At 37.5% G+C, this 17943-nt stretch overlaps 2 protein-coding genes and 1 long non-coding RNA gene across 6 annotated transcripts in view; 1 reads left to right on the forward strand and 2 right to left on the reverse strand.

Moving 5' to 3' along the window:
- The window catches only part of LOC109832741 (protein ECERIFERUM 1-like), a 10761-nt gene extending 8681 nt beyond the window's left edge, over positions 1–2080 (forward strand). Inside the window, 1 exon segment of the mRNA XM_020400148.1 lies at positions 1776–2080. Within this exon segment, the coding sequence (XP_020255737.1) occupies positions 1776–2035 (260 nt within the window). The 3' untranslated portion in view covers positions 2036–2080.
- The window catches only part of LOC109832742, a 15080-nt gene extending 7094 nt beyond the window's left edge, over positions 1–7986 (reverse strand). Inside the window, exons 1-3 of the long non-coding RNA XR_002244949.1 lie at positions 7894–7986; positions 6387–6448; positions 6215–6283 (exon numbers count right to left, since the gene is read on the reverse strand). This is a non-coding gene — a long non-coding RNA (uncharacterized LOC109832742). The remainder of the gene's footprint in view (positions 1–6214; positions 6284–6386; positions 6449–7893) is intronic.
- On the reverse strand, positions 10659–17344 carry LOC109832744 (probable pectin methyltransferase QUA2). Of its 4 annotated transcripts, none has more exons than XM_020400149.1 (10): positions 17197–17344; positions 15966–16638; positions 15758–15887; positions 15195–15271; positions 14911–15074; positions 13658–13880; positions 13404–13573; positions 13024–13327; positions 11882–12020; positions 10659–11176 (listed from the first exon to the last, which is right to left on the reverse strand). In XM_020400149.1, the coding sequence occupies exons 2-10, from the start codon at positions 16589–16591 to the stop codon at positions 11018–11020; spliced, it is 1992 nt and encodes a 663-aa protein (XP_020255738.1). In that variant the 5' UTR covers positions 16592–16638; positions 17197–17344; the 3' UTR covers positions 10659–11017. The 4 variants fall into 4 exon arrangements, with proteins under 4 accessions (XP_020255738.1, XP_020255739.1, XP_020255740.1 ...); XM_020400150.1 differs by having other exon boundaries at positions 17182–17344; XM_020400151.1 differs by lacking the exon at positions 17197–17344 and adding an exon at positions 15084–15139 and having other exon boundaries at positions 14911–15018; positions 15966–17128.

Genomic DNA, 17943 nt, shown 5'->3' on the forward strand with positions numbered 1-17943 from the left:
GGCGTTGAACTGGGAAGAGGGAGGTGGGGTTGGGTTATGATTGTCTGAGGAAGAAGATGAACAGTAGCGATTTTTTTTAATGACCGCAGAGAAGAAAAACGAAATTACTGCTACGGTTTCACACCACAATCAAGCAAGATAATTTTTATTTTTTATTCTTCAATAATTTCATTCTGATTACAACCATGCTTTTATAGAGCAATTACAAAATTTGAAATCTCACACAGAATCCCTCAAATCTCTCACTTATTAACTACTAAATTCAACAACAATTCAAAATTTAAAATTCAAATTTTAAAAATTAAAACTAAGCTAATATGGAAAAATTTCAATTCTTGTTCTCATCAGGCACACACATCAGTCCCTTTTCACAGTTTCCCCCAAAGAACCTACAAAAGGACTGTAAATATTACAGCACACCAGCAATGAAGATCCCAGAGGCTTTGGAAAACATGCATTGTTGTGAGGTACCTAAAAAACTTTAGGAGCCGCTTTGATATGAGCACATGAATATAATATGGCTTATCTCAAATCTCTATGATCTCTTTGATTATACATGACAGAATTGGCTACCAAGAAGAGTGATGAGCGCATGGGGTGTCGCTGGGATAATTCATGCATTGGAGGGATGGAATGAACACGAGTGCGGAGATAGAATGCTTGACATTGAGAAAGTTTGGTCTTGAGCTCTGAACCATGGTTTCCTTCCAGTAACCCCAGCTTAATGAATTTATATGTAAACGATCTGTGTTGGTTGCTTTGTTGGAATGTAAAGTTCAGTATAGGGTCCTAGCTGGCATTAGCAATCAAGAAGTAGAAGGTCTCATGTGTGAAGCGTGTTTATAATAAGGGGTTTTTGCTTTTAGGCCCATTTGTTTACTCTCATTTATTTTTAAACCCAAGTACTATTATTTGTATCTTTAAGCCCAATTCACTTTTTGTATTTATCTTTAAACTCAAACTTCAAAATACAATACTTTCAGCACATGTATTTATACAAAATCCCAAAAATACCCCTTGGCCCCATATAAATATCTCTCCTCCTCCTCACCTTTTTCTCAACTCAGCCCTAAATTAAAAAATGAAAGCCCATTGCCGCCGTCGCCCATCTCCGGCAGTCGGCGCCCGTCTCCAACCGTCGGCGCCCATCTCCAGCAGTCGTCGCTCGTCTCTAGCCGCCCTCATCAACTCGACCCTCTCCAGATGCCCATCGAACTCAATCTCCCTCAGCTTCTTCCTCTGGTGCTCTCGCCAGCCCGACTTCTTCCACGCCCGCGACTCGCTCGATGTAATGATCCCCGTCCTCTGCCGCTTGACATTCAAGCTCAGGTCCGTCGCCGACATTGTGGAGGAGCTGGAGGCTATCGGGTCTCCTGCGGAGGCCAAAACTTTCCTGATCTTGATGAGGGTCTACTGCAGAGGGGACATGTTTATCTTCGCCCGAGAGGTGTTTGATGAAATGGGTAGGAGAGGGTTCGTGCGGAACACGCTTGCGAGAAATTTGATTATCGATGGGCTGTTTAAGAGCGGTCAGTTTTGCGAAGGGATGAGATTTTTTAGAGAGACCCAGATGCCGAATTTCTTTACTTTTAACATTGTGATGAGAAATCTTTGCGAGCACGGGGATTGGCGAGTGGTGTGAGGAGTTTTGAGGGAGATGGTTAGGAGAGGATTTCAGCTCAATGTTGGGTCATTTACTTCAAATTTAGATTGTTTTAAGAAGGTGGGGAGAATCAAGGAGGTCTTTCAGTTGATGGGGTTTATGCTTGTTTCAGGTCTGCGGCCTACCGTGGAGATTTGGAGAATTTTGATTGTCGTGTTGTGCCAAGCTGGCAACGTTCCTTTGGGTTTTGGTTTGTTTGGAAAAATAATAGATTCGAGAAGTTTGCCGACTGTTGTGACGTATACGTTTCTTATTAAAGGGCTCCTAAAAGCTCGAATGTTGAGCGAAGCGATTGGTGTTTGGGATATTATGGTCATTGCCTCCGTTGCCGTCGACCGCCGCCTCGCCGCCCTCGACACGAAGCTATATTGATGTGTTGATGTGTTTGTAATGTACGAGTGTGTTGATGTGTTTGTAATGTATGGGGGCGATTAGTGAGATGTAATTCACATGATGAGGTGGTGAAGTTTTTTTAAGAACTGGTTTTATTTGGATGCTATATTTATTTATTTTTGCATAATTATGCTTAATTTTTTATGGTGATGTAATTAAAATTCAGTTGATTGAGAATAATATTTAGAGTACTATGGTGTAGTTTATCTACTTACTTGATTTAGTATGATGGTAATTGATGGGGGTTAACATATGTTATGTGTTGAAGCCTGATGAAGTTATCTTTTTACCCTTGAAAATAAATTCTGGTAATTTAATGTGGATGTTAGTTGAATGCAAGTGCTAGCAAAGGGCAAGGAAAATAGTAGTGAAGCTGGATATGACGTGCTATACTCACCATTGTCTTCCCTTGATTTCTTGAATAACATGCTATACTTACAAGATAACGTGCTATACTTACTGGTTAATATGCTATACTTACTGGATAACGTGCTATACTTACAGATTAATGTGCTATACTTACAGGTTAACATGCTATACTTACAGGTTAATGTGCTATACTTACATGTTAACATGCTATACTTACTGGTTAACGTGCTATACTTACAGGTTAACATGCTATACTTACAGGGAAACGTGTTATACTTACTGGTTAACGTGCTATACTTACAGGGTAACGTGCTATACTTACTGGTTAATGTGCTATACTTACTGGTTAACGTGCTATACTTACAGGGTAACGTGCTATACTTACAGGTTAATGTGCTATACTTACAGGTTAACATGCTATACTTACAGGTTAACGTGCTATACTTACTGATTAACGTACTATACTTACAAGTTAATATGCTATACTTATAGGTTAACATGCTATACTTACTGATTAACGTGCTATACTTATAGATTAGCGTGCTATAATTACAGGTTAACGTGCAGCAGATTCGAAGAATCCAGTTTTCAGCTCGTGAGTCGACTCATACATGTACATGAGTCGACTCATCAGGTTGAGTCGACTCATGCCTGTCATGAGTCGACTCACTTAATGCAGCCGTTTTGTCAAAAGTTTCTGCTCGGTCGACTCATCAGTTTATGAGTCGACTCATCAGTCATGAGTCGACTCATATACAGTTTTGAGTCGACTCAAGAAATCAAGTCTTGTTAGCAAAAGTTTCTGATCAGTCGACTCATCAGTTATTCTTGTGTTCTAATTGTTTTCTCCTCAACCCACCTTTGATAATTCCGCGATCAAAGGTACTCGTACGGCAACACGTATCAGTATAGCACGTTAACCTGTAAGTATAGCATGTTAACCAGTAAGTATAGCACGTTAATCTGTAAGTATAACACGTTAATCAGTAAGTATAGCACGTTAACCTATAAGTATAGCATATTAACTTGTAAGTATAGCACGTTAATCAGTAAGTATAGCACGTTAACCTGTAAGTATAGCATGTTAACCTGTAAGTATAGCACATTAACCTGTAAGTATAGCACGTTACCCTGTAAGTATAGCACGTTAACCAGTAAGTATAGCATATTAACCAGTAAGTATAGCACGTTATCCTGTAAGTATAGCACGTTAACCAGTAAGTATAGCACGTTATCCTGTAAGTATAGCACGTTAACCTGTAAGTATAGCACGTTAACCAGTAAGTATAGTATGTTAACATGTAAGTATAGCACATTAACCTGTTAGTATAGCACGTTATCCTGTAAGTATAGCACGTTATCCAGTAAGTATAGCACGTTACCCTGTAAGCATATCATGTTATCCTGTAAGTATAGCATGTTACCCTGTAAGTATAGCACGTTATCCTATAAGTATAGCACGTTAACCAGTAAGTATAGCACGTTAACCAGTAAGTATAGCACGTTACCCTGTAAGTATAGCACGTTAACCAGTAAGTATAGCACGTTAACCTGTAAGTATAGCACGTTAACTAGTAAGTATAGCACGTTAACCCTTAAGTATAGCATGTTAGCCTGTAAGTATAGCACATTAACCTGTAAGTATAGTACGTTATCTAGTAAGTATAGCACGTTAACCTGTAAGTATAGCACGTTATCTAGTAAGTATAGCACGTTAACCTGTAAGTATAACACATTAACCTGTAAGTATAGCATGTTAACCAGTAAGTATAACACGTTAATCTGTAAGTACATCTCACGCTTAATAAAACCAGTTCTTAAAAAAACTTCACCACCTCCTCATGTGAATTACATCTCACCAATCGCTCCCATACATTACAAACACATCAACACACTCGTACATTACAAACACATCAACACATCAATATAGCTTCGTGTCGAGGGCGGTGAGGCGGCGGTCGACGGCAACGGAGGCAATGACCATAATATCCCAAACACCAATCGCTTCGCTCAACATTCGAGCTTTTAGGAGCCCTTTAATAAGAAATGTATACGTCACAACAGTCGGCAAACTTCCCGAATCTATTATTTTTCCAAACAAACCAAAACCCAAAGGAACGTTGCCAGCTTGGCACAACACGGCAATCAAAATTCTCCAAATCTCCACGGTAGGCCGCAGACCTGAAACAAGCATAAACCCCATCAACTGAAAGACCTCCTTGATTCTCCCCACCTTCTTAAAACAATCTAAACTTGAAGTAAATGACCCAACGTTGAGCTGAAATCCTCTCCTAACCATCTCCCTCAAAACTCCTCACACCTCTCGCCAATCCCCGTGCTCGCAAAGATTTCTCATCACAATGTTAAAAGTAAAGAAATTCGGCATCTGGGTCTCTCTAAAAAATCTCATCCCTTCGCAAAACTGACCGCTCTTAAACAGCCCATCGATAATCAAATTTCTCGCAAGCGTGTTCCGCACGAACCCTCTCCTACCCATTTCATCAAACACCTCTCGGGCGAAGATAAACATGTCCCCTCTGCAGTAGACCCTCATCAAGATCAGGAAAGTTTTGGCCTCCGCAGGAGACCCGATAGCCTCCAGCTCCTCCACAATGTCGGCGACGGACCTGAGCTTGAATGTCAAGCGGCAGAGGACGGGGATCATTACATCGAGCGAGTCGCGGGCGTGGAAGAAGTCGGGCTGGCGAGAGCACCAGAGGAAGAAGCTGAGGGAGATTGAGTTCGATGGGCATCTGGAGAGGGTCGAGTTGATGAGGGCGGCTAGAGACGAGCGACGACTGCTGGAGACGGGCGCCGACGGCCGGAGATGGGCGACGGCGGCAATGGGCTTTCATTTTTTAATTTAGGGCTGAGTTGAGAAAAGGGTGAGGAGGAGGAGAGATATTTATATGGGGCCAAGGGGTATTTTTGGGATTCTGTATAAATACATGTGCTGAAAGTATTGTATTTTGAAGTTTGGGTTTAAAGATAAATACAAAAAGTGAATTGGGCTTAAAGATACAAATAATAGTACTTGGGTTTAAAAATAAATGAGAGTAAACAAATGGGCCTAAAAGCAAAAACCCCTTATAATAAATGTGTTCTCATAGATATACGTGGAAGATGTTGTACAATTACAATAAACTTTTTGTAAGCGTTCTTAGGAAATGTATTGTAATTTGTTTCTATCAACAAAACTACATGATCCAGTAGATGACACATGCTTTTCGCTTCAATTTATACATCATGAAGCATACGTGCTTCCATAAGTATGTGCTTGGATTGCTCGTGCGTCGGCCATCAAATGATTTATTTTTGCCCAATGTTTTTTTTTTAAATAAAAGTTCATTTTGCAAAACTAAATGAAAATGTGCGCAAATAGAATTTGTTTTCATTGTATGTTTCTGCCAATTATTACATCTGCTTTTTGACAAAGACGATATGGTCTTAAACCAAATATCTCCCAAAGGCTAAAGCAATGACATGCCACGGTGGTAAGAGGTTCAAATGAGTAAGTACAAAAGCCAACCACTTGTTAGCAACTTATGCTACAGAGATTTATGCCCATCTTATTTTCCGAATTCAATTAAGATCATAAGCAAGTACTTTCACATGTTACTGATGAAGCAGGAAAATATTGGAGGGAAATATTTGCATGGATATGCTAAGAGAAAGATGAGACCAGGATCATGTACAAATCTAAGAGAAGCAAAAAATTAATCATGTTACAAAAAGTTAACAAAAGGGAGCTAGAGTGCAAAACAAAGTAAGTGTTGAGCATATATTTACCTGTTTATGCATCTCTCCTCCTATTTCATGCTCTACTCCTTTCAGCTAATCGTTCATCTTAAATCTAAACTGCAGAGAGACGTAATTAATGAGACATTATAGACACTTAAGAATGATTAAGACCCACAAAATGGAATTCATTATGCATCTCAAAAACAAAGTTTTGTCTTACCCATATTATCTGTTTCAAAAAAAATCATGGGTTGTTCTTCCTTCGGTCGATTTATCAACCACCTGGTAGGCAGTAGCTTTGATCAGTGAAGATGCAGACGTGGCTGCAGCTTTTTTTAATTACGCGGTCATTACCAAAATATTGTGATAAATATTATCGTTTACAACAATTATGGGATTTGAACGACCGGTGTTTATTCTCTCATATAACGGGCTTCTAGACAACCCAAAAATGTTAGAACATGGGCTTTTAACGACAGCCAACTTCCTTAATTGGCAAACAGTCAAATATTAAGGCTTGGTTTGGTTGGATGGAAGGTGACCAATGGGAAGGGACATAAACTAGATTGGCTGGTTTTTTTTTTTAAGTATGTTAAAGTACAGAATGTTAGTGGAACTATATGTTTGAAGAAATCTAATTAATACTGCGTTAACCAAAAAAAGATGCAGAGCATTAGAATGGAAAGGACATACCAACTTTTGTATGACCTAATGAAATGAGACTATGTAGCCCAACATAAATTGTTCAAAAGCTATACCGTGAAAACCAGCCAAGTGAGCATGAGCTCAATAGAGAACACCAAAATAGATAGTTATCATTATAAAGCAGTAAGCCAACCCACTAAAAAGAGAAAACCATGGTTCTGCATTAAACCAGTTGACAGTAAACATCATTGGTTCTTACGATATGATCAAAATTTGATTCAGGATAAAAGCTAATGACTTTGAATGAGGCAAAAAAAGGGGGCAAATCTGACCATACATATGATTTAACGCTAAAAAATATCAACTGCTGGAATATTGGATGATTACCAAAACACATTGATAAACAAAAACTAACTCTTAGAAAAGCATTCACATGCTTCCCAAATAACATCCGAAAATGTGAAGTCTGATTCCTTATAATTACAATTCTGGATAAACAAATGATATTAAGTTTGTCCTAATTTGCTTTGTTATACAACACATTCCTCAAAAGGAATCCTCCTCCAACACTCCAGTCCAATTAGATCAACATCCACTCCCGCTATACCTTCTATCTTCATCCTTCACCAATACTAGCAATTTATTTCATATCTTTCCAAGAGGAAGACAGCAAGGATAGAGGGGGGCAATGTCAACAAAAAAGCATCTTGCAGCATATGAATCAAGATCAATCACAAAGTTTCTCCGAAATTCAATCAAAATTTACGACACATCTCATAGCAAGTCATGCTCCTAAGTTCATACATCAGTCCCACTGGGAAGGCGTCATGTGTAATATGATGAGGTCAAATCATAGTGACCACAAATCTGGCAACACAATCATAGCATCAACCGTGGGTTATGGCGCGCGATCAACTACCAATCCAACATCAAAATTGCAGTTGCATAATTCACAAGGTGAACTATGGACAAAATAGAGGATTCTCATAACCTATTGTAGTCGACTCTATATCAAATACAAATGTTTAAGAAACAAGCGAAGCATATTCCAATTCAAAAACAAAAGGGTTGAAGAAGCCAACCTAACATATCTCCGGCAATTCAAGTACACAATCCCATCCTTCCTCTTCAAACCCAACAAAATCTTCCATCCTTTCGGCAACCCATCTCCAAAAACCGCCTTATTTGTAAAAACCGACCTGGTTTCAGCCTTGACGCTGAAACCAAGTCGGTTTTTGTGAAAAAGCTTCCGAAACTTCACGGGAGTTGAACTCCTGTGAAGTTTAGTAAAGCCGGTAAACTTCACGGGAGTTGAACTCCCGTGAAGTTTTGAAAAAAAAATTCAAAAACCGACCTGCAGCTCATCCGTTCAATTTGTAATCTGCTATCGCCGTCGTCGCCATGGCGGTCGAGGGTTCGGGATTGATTTGAGAAAGGGGTACAAGGGACGGATTTTTTTGCGCTCGAATTTGGAAATTTTGGGTTGAACCATTTTTTGGGTAAATTGCAGAAAAGCCCCTGACGTTTATAGATTGCGCGTAAAATTCTTTTGTTTAATTTCTTTCTTTGTTTTCAGAAAGAGTTAATAATAGTTTATAGTTTGACGCTTGTTTTTTTAAAGGATAAATTTTCAAAACCACCCTATTTAAACATTTAATCCTAAAAAACGACTTGTTTTGAACTTATTTGCAAAAACCAACCTAGTTTTAGCCTTGGCGCTGAAACCAAGTCGGTTTTTTGTGAAAAAACTTCCGAAACTTCACGGGAGTTCAACTCCCGTGAAGTTTAGTAAAGCTGCTAAACTTCACGGGAGTTAAACTCCCGTGAAGTTTAAAAAAAAATTCAAAAACCGACCTGCAGCCTATCCGTTCAATTTGTAATCTACTATCGTCGTTGTCGCCATGGCGGTCGAGGCTTCAGAATTGATTTGAGAAAGGGGTACAAGGGAGGGATTTTTTTTTTTTTTTTTTGCGCTCGAATTTGGAAATTTTGGGTTGAACAGTTTTTTTTGGGGGGTAAATTGCAGAAAAGCCCCTGGAGTTTATAGATTGCACGTAAAATCCTTTCGTTTCATTTCTTTGTTTGTTTTCAGAAAGAGTTAATAATAGCTCATAGTTTGACGCTTGTTTTTTTAAATGATATTTTGACAAGTCAAATCTAAAACTTCAGAAAAACATGAAATTTTATATTTTATTAAACTATACATAAGAATTTGAGAATAATGAATAAATGAGTTTCAGGTCGATGAAGGTAGTTTGTGGAAATGTCACTAGTATATGTCACCAAAATAAAAACCAACCACATTCTCTTGGCACGATCTAGTGAATAATCATTAGCATATTTCTAAAAAAAAGTAGCAAAGTGCATGAAAAAATTTCCTCTGAACTATTGATCTCCCAGCGAAGGGAGATAAACTCTTGGAAGATAACAAAAAAAACTTACTTAAAAAAAAATAGAACAAAGCTCTTCTTTGAGAGAGTGAAAAAGAAAGAAAAGGGAAAGAAAAACATATTCTCCCATACTACACATACATTTTTTTTTTTTTTTTGAAATTGAAGTATGACATTTTTATAGCTTTTTTTAACTGAATTATGAAAATTTTAGCCTTCCTTTTGGATGTATTTTTCATTTTTTCCGAACAAAAAAGTTAACCAAAAGGACAAAATGTGACTCCATCACATTAGTGTCTATGACTAGTAAAGAAAATTTATTTTAGAGAAGTCTATGTTTAAATATGATTAGAAATAAATTTCAAGTAAGTTCTTGTAAACATAAAGGATAGTAGCTCTTGTTCACCAAATTTTTTAATGTTGTACTTGAGTGGGTCTTTGGTATATGTGAATTGTGGTTTGGTTTTGAATATTATGATGAGAATATTTTTTTTGTTCATGTGAGTGTGTACATTTTGGATTAAAATATTGTATACAGGAAAATATTTGTATATTTTGTATTTAGGAAATTATGGATTGTATACAGGAAAAAAATTGGGTCGCCCCCTCTAATATTATAAGTATTCTTGACAGTAGACCTACATCCTTGACGACAAATATGTAAATAACATCTTGACGGGCCACCGTCAAGGATGTTACATTCATTATTGAAGGTTTTTGCCGTCAAGGATGTCAAAACTTTCTTGATGGGATTTGCCCTCAAGAATAAGCCGTCAACGATGCCTATCCTTGACAGGCTCTAGTTAAGGATGCTACATTCTTGGTAAGACATTTGCTGACGGCGTATCCTTGATGGCAGCCCATCAAGGATGCACATTCTTCTATTTCTACTAGTGATATATTGATTTGTTTCGAGATCCATGCTAAAATGTCTAGTTTTACACATCAAGACACACGTCTTGTAGCCTTTATGAAAAGCATGAATCTCAATACACGTTCATGGACAAGAACTCCTATCCATCTTACTTTATTCTAGCTTTACTCAATAAATTTCCAGTAAAATGCGAACAAAGGCCCTCCTTAAGAAAGAGCGAGATTGTAAGTTCCGAATTCACTCGTCCAAAGGGGCAAATCCGGGTTCAAGGATGTCCTGTAAGAGAACCTACTATATCCCTAGAAATTTGCTCTTTTTTTTTAATATCATATTCAATAAGATAAGAGAGCCTGTAACACATGAATCTAATATTCATTTGGTAAAACAAACCATGTTTGAGATGGATTACCAAGTAGTTGTATGTAATTGATTGTGCAAAGCCATATTTGCATACACCGATTCAGATAAATTGAGACAGTTTGTAGAGGATAAGATGCTTATTTGCTTATTGAATTTTGTATCAGATCCTGACCTGATGTGAGCAGAATACGAACTAAAACTACAATATGAAGAACATCCACTCTTATAGAATACAGAGAAGAATATATTGAAAGAAAAGAATATACCCAAATATGATGCACTGCATTGCCCATTGCCCTTGTATATATATGTATATACTGCAGCATCACTCCTTTATTCAATATCCATTTTCACAACGTAATAGCCACTTTGACTGCCTCATCTCTGTATCCTCGATACCCATCTTTGATTTCAAAAAACTATGCCTATCCTATAATATTCCTCGATCTAAATTTTGAATAATTACAGGGTCCATGGAGACCTTACGGCTCCATAGAAAGTGCCGAAGAGTTCACTTTATCTCCTCTCTGGCAAACTTCAATATACTTGCTTGCTTGATTGAACTTTATGGTGAATGATGATTTACTGCAGTTGTTTCCTGAAGAAGGGCTTTTGACAAACAAGTAATTTCTGGTCGCTGTTCCCTTCGAGCCCCATCACTCGAGAATCCCATTTTAATCTTGCTATTAGAGGTCGTAGGCTTTCAATAAGAGAAGCTTCATCACGAAGTACCACCCAACCCTGCATATGATGACAATGTTAGACAAATTTGGTTGTATCAGTACGTTAACGAAGGACGGTGATTTATTGTAGCTGTAAGTGTTTTATTTGTATATTTTCGTTTGCATGTGATTTATTCTCATAGATACAAAAATTATCTAGATATTAAACCTACTATTCACATTAACTAAAAACAAATCTGGGCACAAGATATTATTAAATATCAATTTGCTAGGATAAACAACATTCCTCCTATAATGTGTGTAACAAAGAAATAAAATCTTCAAATCGCATTATGTAATACTAATTAGACCTTGATCTATGGATTTAAGGATCATCAATTAATAAACTGGCTGGGCATTATTAGGCTGCTGACACTCGCATCAATTTGAATAAACATTATTTCTTTAGCATCCTACTCCACGATCAGTAAATTCCAAGAAGTTAATTTTTAGATATCAAGTTGGCCCATAGGCAAACTACTGGAAAGCATAACTTAGGACCTGAAGTGAGATGGTCCAAGGATGTCCTTAGTTTTTTGCTGGTGCCTATACAAGATTTAACCCAAATAGCATAAAGTTTATACGCTACATACTTCGTTTGGATTGCTATTCCCACTGATCAGTGAAAAGACTCTACATTTTACATTATTTTTGCTACCACAAAGAAATACCAAAAGAAGCATGCTGATGTCAAAGTTAAATACCAAAAGGAGCATTGCAGTACCTCTGGCCGCAGAATGCGATCAATCTCCATAAATATATCAAATGTTGAACACCTATGGAGATGAGGAGTCATAAGTGATAGTAATCCTTCAGCATGCACCATATCATAAGTTCTCGGATATGTTGGAAATGCTTCACACCTAATCAAAGACAAAAGTTATTGCTTTGACGAACACAAAATGCATCTATAAAAAGAATATGGTTGACATAAAGAACTGTACGTGATGCATAGTAATACAGATCTATTTACCCCAACGATAGAGGTGATACACAAATCTATGAACACGTACTTGAAATTCAATAGGATTACTAATATTACTAATTCCAATTTGAGAGAAAAACTAGGGAAACAGCCTATTTGAGTAAATTATCCAAAAGGGTAGGGGGGGAATGCATTAATAATCGGCACTCTCATGAATAATTCATCTTCACTAGATATGTTACTGAACAGACCATTTATCTTCATCAGATAGAAATGAACTCAAACTCGTATGACTTCTACAGAGGTTAATTTAGGCTTTCTCTCCTCTTCTACACCCCTTTATTCTGAAAATAAGTCATCATGGTATTCCATTTCTTTGTTGTACATGCCAAGCATATCTAAGTATGTTATTCATTGACTTGTGCTTAATTGTTTGTTGCATCTCCTACACCATATTTAATATACACATACACCGTCTCAGGGTCTATTGCTGTTTCAAAAAGTTTTCCTTCAGACACCTAGGCATGCTGCATTTCTGCAAATTATATATCATCTCTCTAACCTAGATAATGTACACTACACATAATTTTAGCATCAACTTATGTCTGAGTTCTCCAACGTTTTCTTAGTTTTCAAATGAACATAATGCACGATCATTGTTGAGTTTCAACCATATTAATCACATTATTAAAGACACAAGAAGAAAGGCTAAGGATGAGCCAGTTAGAATGTGGTAATCAAGTGTGGCTCCTTGACAGGCATAGCGATAATAACCCACTGTCAGGCCAATATAGTTGGTGTTAGGCCAAGCCTTTACATCTTAGCAGATACAGGTAAATGTAAATTAGCGATTGTCCTGACTTAGAATGCTGTGGTCCTAGTGAATATATTGCAAATAACACAAAATATGAAGATTTTCTTTAGAAGGTTTAAATACATACCAGTCGTGCTGAACGCCAATAAATCCCCTGTCAAGGATGAGAGGGAGATAATTTGGACCACTTGTGGGAACAACATTCATAACCCAAACAGATTTTCCTGCATTTAACAGTGCAGCATTGAACCCGCCTAATCGAGCATTCATGTCAAGCACGTTTCTGAGCATGTTAAAAGGTGGAGAGGGATCCTCATCGCCAGGCCTCTTTGGATGATCCGAGAAAATCAGAGGTGAAAGAAGAGACCAATAGTTGCGAACAGCAGAGTTCCAATTTAACGCGTCCTCGGCTAAGTCCTCTGAGTGCAAATCTGATGAACGAAAAAATACAATTGTCAATCGGTGTAAAAAGAAATTACAGTTTAAAATATGATCATTTTGAATTACCATGAATTGCAAGTTCAGTTGAGTTTGGATTAACCCGAGAAGGCCAAGGTGTTCTGTCTTCAATAGGAATCCATCTCTGACTTCTGGTTCCTCCTATGCAGGGATTAAGTAGTTGATAGTATGGGGATTCAGTGTCATGACTCTTGCCACATATTGAAGGGCCAGATTTCCTATAATATACAAACAGGTTAGATAGGTTAGATGAACTAATAGCAATTAATTGTTATCAAATATATTCGGCTATGTTTCCATACCGAGAACTGTAGCATTTCTTTTTACTTGTTTTCTTCCAGACAATGGTTTCATCTTGTTGAGATAACATATCCCAGCAGAGGTTCTCAGCAAAGTCGCGAATTTGTGTCCACTTCTTTTGATTTTCTTTGTCACGTAGAGATCTATGAGAGTTTGAAACTGAAGTCCATACAAAATAACCTCCAGGCCTTAAAAGTCTGTCCACTTCGACCAAGAAAATACCATCTGCATCAGTCAGTTCAAATGTTATTTATTCAACTTCATAATGCAAGATTCAAGATAAGCATTTCCCAACAAAAAAATACGCTGGATACACTGTTACATAAGAATTGATAGTATCTTAATGAGCATGTCATGATCAAAGCAAATGATTTAGTATCCAATTCAGTGAGGCATATTCACATTATAAGCCTACTTCATTGAATCTAAACATTTTTCTTAAGCTGATGTAATCTCTCTTATTGACCAATATGGGATATGTTAATGGTGATATTTTTAATGCATAGCTTACCAATTCACATGTAGGTCCAACTATGCCTATAAAGCAGTCACGCCCTGTATACATGCAAGCATACATATCATATCGAGTCAGTTCTATACATGAGCCTCTGCTACTAATTTTTATGTAGATGCAAGCATACATATCATATCGAGTCAGTTCTATACATGAGCCTCTGCTACTAATTTTTATGTAGACACATCTATTTTTCTATTTTGAGGTCTTTAATATCCCTTCCCAAGATTTCCCACGTAGTATATTTGTCCTCAACACCCTCCTTCCTGACCTAAAATAGATTCAAGCCAAGTGTTTGTACCAAATCCTCATAATATTTTTGTGTTTGATCAATGCCAATTTGCCTAGTTCATAATATATTAGCGCATACAAGTGGATATAGAATTTCGCGCTGTACTGATACCTAAATTATGATAAAATCATGTGTCTGACATACCCAGATGAACCTATGATACTGTATCCATCTCACCAAAATATAGATAAGTTGAAAAGTATTGTTCATTATGATAAAATAGGTAAGACCATAAAAGGCCATTACAGTGAAACTTTTAATAACATGACGGGCAAGGTATATCTCTAAGTTAAAAGAACAAGTCATTTTGAGTAAAAGTTAAATGCACAAATCAACTAGTAGATGATTGATCAATAGTTTTGCATTCAACTGAACCAGAAACGAAGTCAATCATCTAGAATTTACCACAAAGTCTGAATAAGAAATATAGTATAAGAGAAAAAACATACCATTCTTCTCCCAGTCGACTCCACATCTTGCACAGTGTACCATATCAAAAGAGAGGTATGGGAATGGCAACTGTCTTGATGCAAATGAACCAACCATGGCAGGTAGACCTCTCTCAAGAGTAAGTTGAACTTGACTACCTGAGGGCTCGTAGTTTGCGATGCACCAGGTAGACCTCTCTCAAGAGTAAGTTGAACTTGACTACCTGAGGGCTCGTAGTTTGCGATGCACATTGTTAGAAGCTGTTTTGAGAAAAGATGCTGAGGGCTCGTAGTTTGCGATGCACATTGTTAGAAGCTGTTTTGAGAAAAGATGCGCTCCTAAGCTGCCAAAGCCACACCCAATATCTAACACAGTTCTAACCTGCACCATTTCGGGGGTCAATATTAAATCACATTTATGTCTTAACATCTATGAAAAGAAACTAAATAGGAATCAGAAGGGAAAAATGATAAAACTTGAGACATGCTATAAAAGGGAGAAGATATTTGAGTTGAACTGATTAAGAATTTTTAGTTAGCTAAGAAAACTAAAAGAAAAGCAAACAAGATAACAACAAAGTAATAACTTGAGGCACATGTCAATTCAAAATGTTTGGTTTTTCGAAGTGTTAGCCCTCAACCGCTGATCTGTTTCCAACACAACAAGCTAAAACAAGGTATACATTATTTAGCAAACTAAGCAATTCCACAGTTAAAGACGGCATGAGAACTTAAACTTATTTCCTTTCTTGTTCTTCTTCCAACCTTCTGATGGTGTAAATAAAAAGAAAATGGATGTATGTAATACACTAAATTCACCCATACTTGCTCCAGCTTAAAATCTAGTTAAACTAAATAATGAACTCACCCCAGCCTCATTGAAGTTTGACTCATTTCTCAGCCCAACCATCTCAGCTATCTGATGTGAGTAGTCTTCTACCCCATCAACCATAAGCGAATCTGACCTGAACGATATCTGTTCTTCTTCCACCATCATCCTGTATTCAAAAGAAAACTAACATAAATCTACAGACCAACCACAGCCAAGTGAAGCAAACAAGGGATCAAGATTATACCTCTTGGTTAAGCTCCCAGACGAGAACTCTTGTCCACTGATCTTTACATTCCCCTTCCAAATAAAGTCCCTCCCTGACGGCCACCTCAAAGGAATCCTATAATTCCTCGGTGGCAGAACCAAACAAGCCCTCTCCTTCTCTGCTCCTCGAGGACACTGTCTTTCATACTCCGCTGAGACGTCAGACAGCTCCACCGAATCTAAACTCTCTGAAACATTATAGTAACAAGGAACATAATTCTCGTATTCGGGTGGGCAAAATTCCAAATCTTTAGATTTGGCAGTACCAACAGAGAGATCTCCTATATCAGTGAGATCAGTAATGAGCTGTTCTTGAAGTCTTCGGTAGCTACGATGAATGGTAACTGGGGATGCTACGGAGAGGGATAATGTCCAGTAGAAGGAGACCGACAGTGCGGCAAGGATAGTGATAGCTAGGCCAAGTTTGAGAAGGGAAATGGTGACGCTATGTTTAGTTCTACCAGGGGTCATTGGGCTTGATAGATCGTGCCCGAATCCATTACCAGAGAGGTCCTTTGGCTTGAAATCTTCATCGAACACATCGTGGGCGGCGAGGCTAGTGATCCGACCACCGCCGGAGAGCCCTCGGTACAGTGGCCTCGACATAGCCTTTGCTCAACTGGGGATTGAAGAGATGCCCAAATCAGCTACTCCTACAAATGAACTTGCGCGAATTAGGAAAAGAATCTCACTATGGAATTCAAGGTCTCACTCAATGCAGAATTCACAGGAACCCCGAGTAATGAATTGGGTATCTCAATGTGGAGTTCAAGAGAAACCCAAATCAAGAACTCCTAAAAGCAACTCATGTGGAAATAAGAAAGCCCAATTCTTTCAGCACACCAGGGAAGGATAGGGGAATGGAGAAAAGGGTCTCCTTTAATGGAGAATTGAACAGAAACCCAAATCAAGAATTGCTAAAACTATGCAAAGAGAGATCATAACACACGGAATGAGGAGATCGGTTGTCAGGATAAGAGGAAAAGGGGAAGAAGAAGAAGAAGAAGAAGAAACAGTTGCATTTAATAGATAGAGACCGGTCCCATCAAAATCATGCACTTCAAGAAAAAGTGAAATCGGATTGTAAAAAAAAATAAAGAAGTAACTTTTACCAAGCAATCGGAGCTCTATGCTCTCAAATTCTAGTGTTGGAAAAAAAATGCAAGTGGGTATTGAACAAAAATCTAACAAATTACCAGAAAAATCACAACCTTAACAAAACCTCAGAAGCTCAGCATTGACACTGTTTCCTCAACACAAAGCAGACGCTCATCGCTTTCACAATTTTTCTTTCTTTTTATGGGAAGAAAGGGATGCAAAATTTTGTCCACAGGGTGAGCAAATGGGAAATGGCAACAAACAAAGAGCAGAAGAGAACAAAAGAAGGAAACTCACCCTCTCACGAGACTCTCTTATAGTAGTAGAATAGTAATTCGTACGACAATAGAATCCAAAATTCTGATAGTAATACAATAGAGAGTGTTTGTTTCAAATCCTATAATTTTAGAATATGGATTTCACCGTGGGATTTAAAATTTATAGGTGTTTTGTTATGAGTTGTGATTTTTAAAATGTTATTTGTTTCATTAACATTTTGGGATTTGAAATACTACAATTTATAATATTTTGTTTGTTTCAAGCTCAAATTGTAGCATTATCAAATACTAAGATTTTGTAATATGATGAATATGCTATCTTTGTGAGGTTACCTCCCACAAAAAGACAAAATTAGGATTTGTCAAATCCTCTCTAATTGAGAGGTAAGCACAACCATTTATAGGCATTTATGAGATTTATCAAAATCCTCTCCAATTGAGAAGATTTGTCAAATTCTTAAGATTATGCATTTTTTGCACTTTTGGGATTCAATAATCTAAAAAATTTCTTAAAACAAACACCATATATGAAATCCCAAATAAATTAAAAAAACTCACATTTTGATCCCAAAACTTGTAATC

Source organism: Asparagus officinalis, chromosome 3 (assembly GCF_001876935.1).
Source record: "Asparagus officinalis chromosome 3, Aspof.V1, whole genome shotgun sequence".
NCBI lineage: Eukaryota > Viridiplantae > Streptophyta > Magnoliopsida > Asparagales > Asparagaceae > Asparagus > Asparagus officinalis.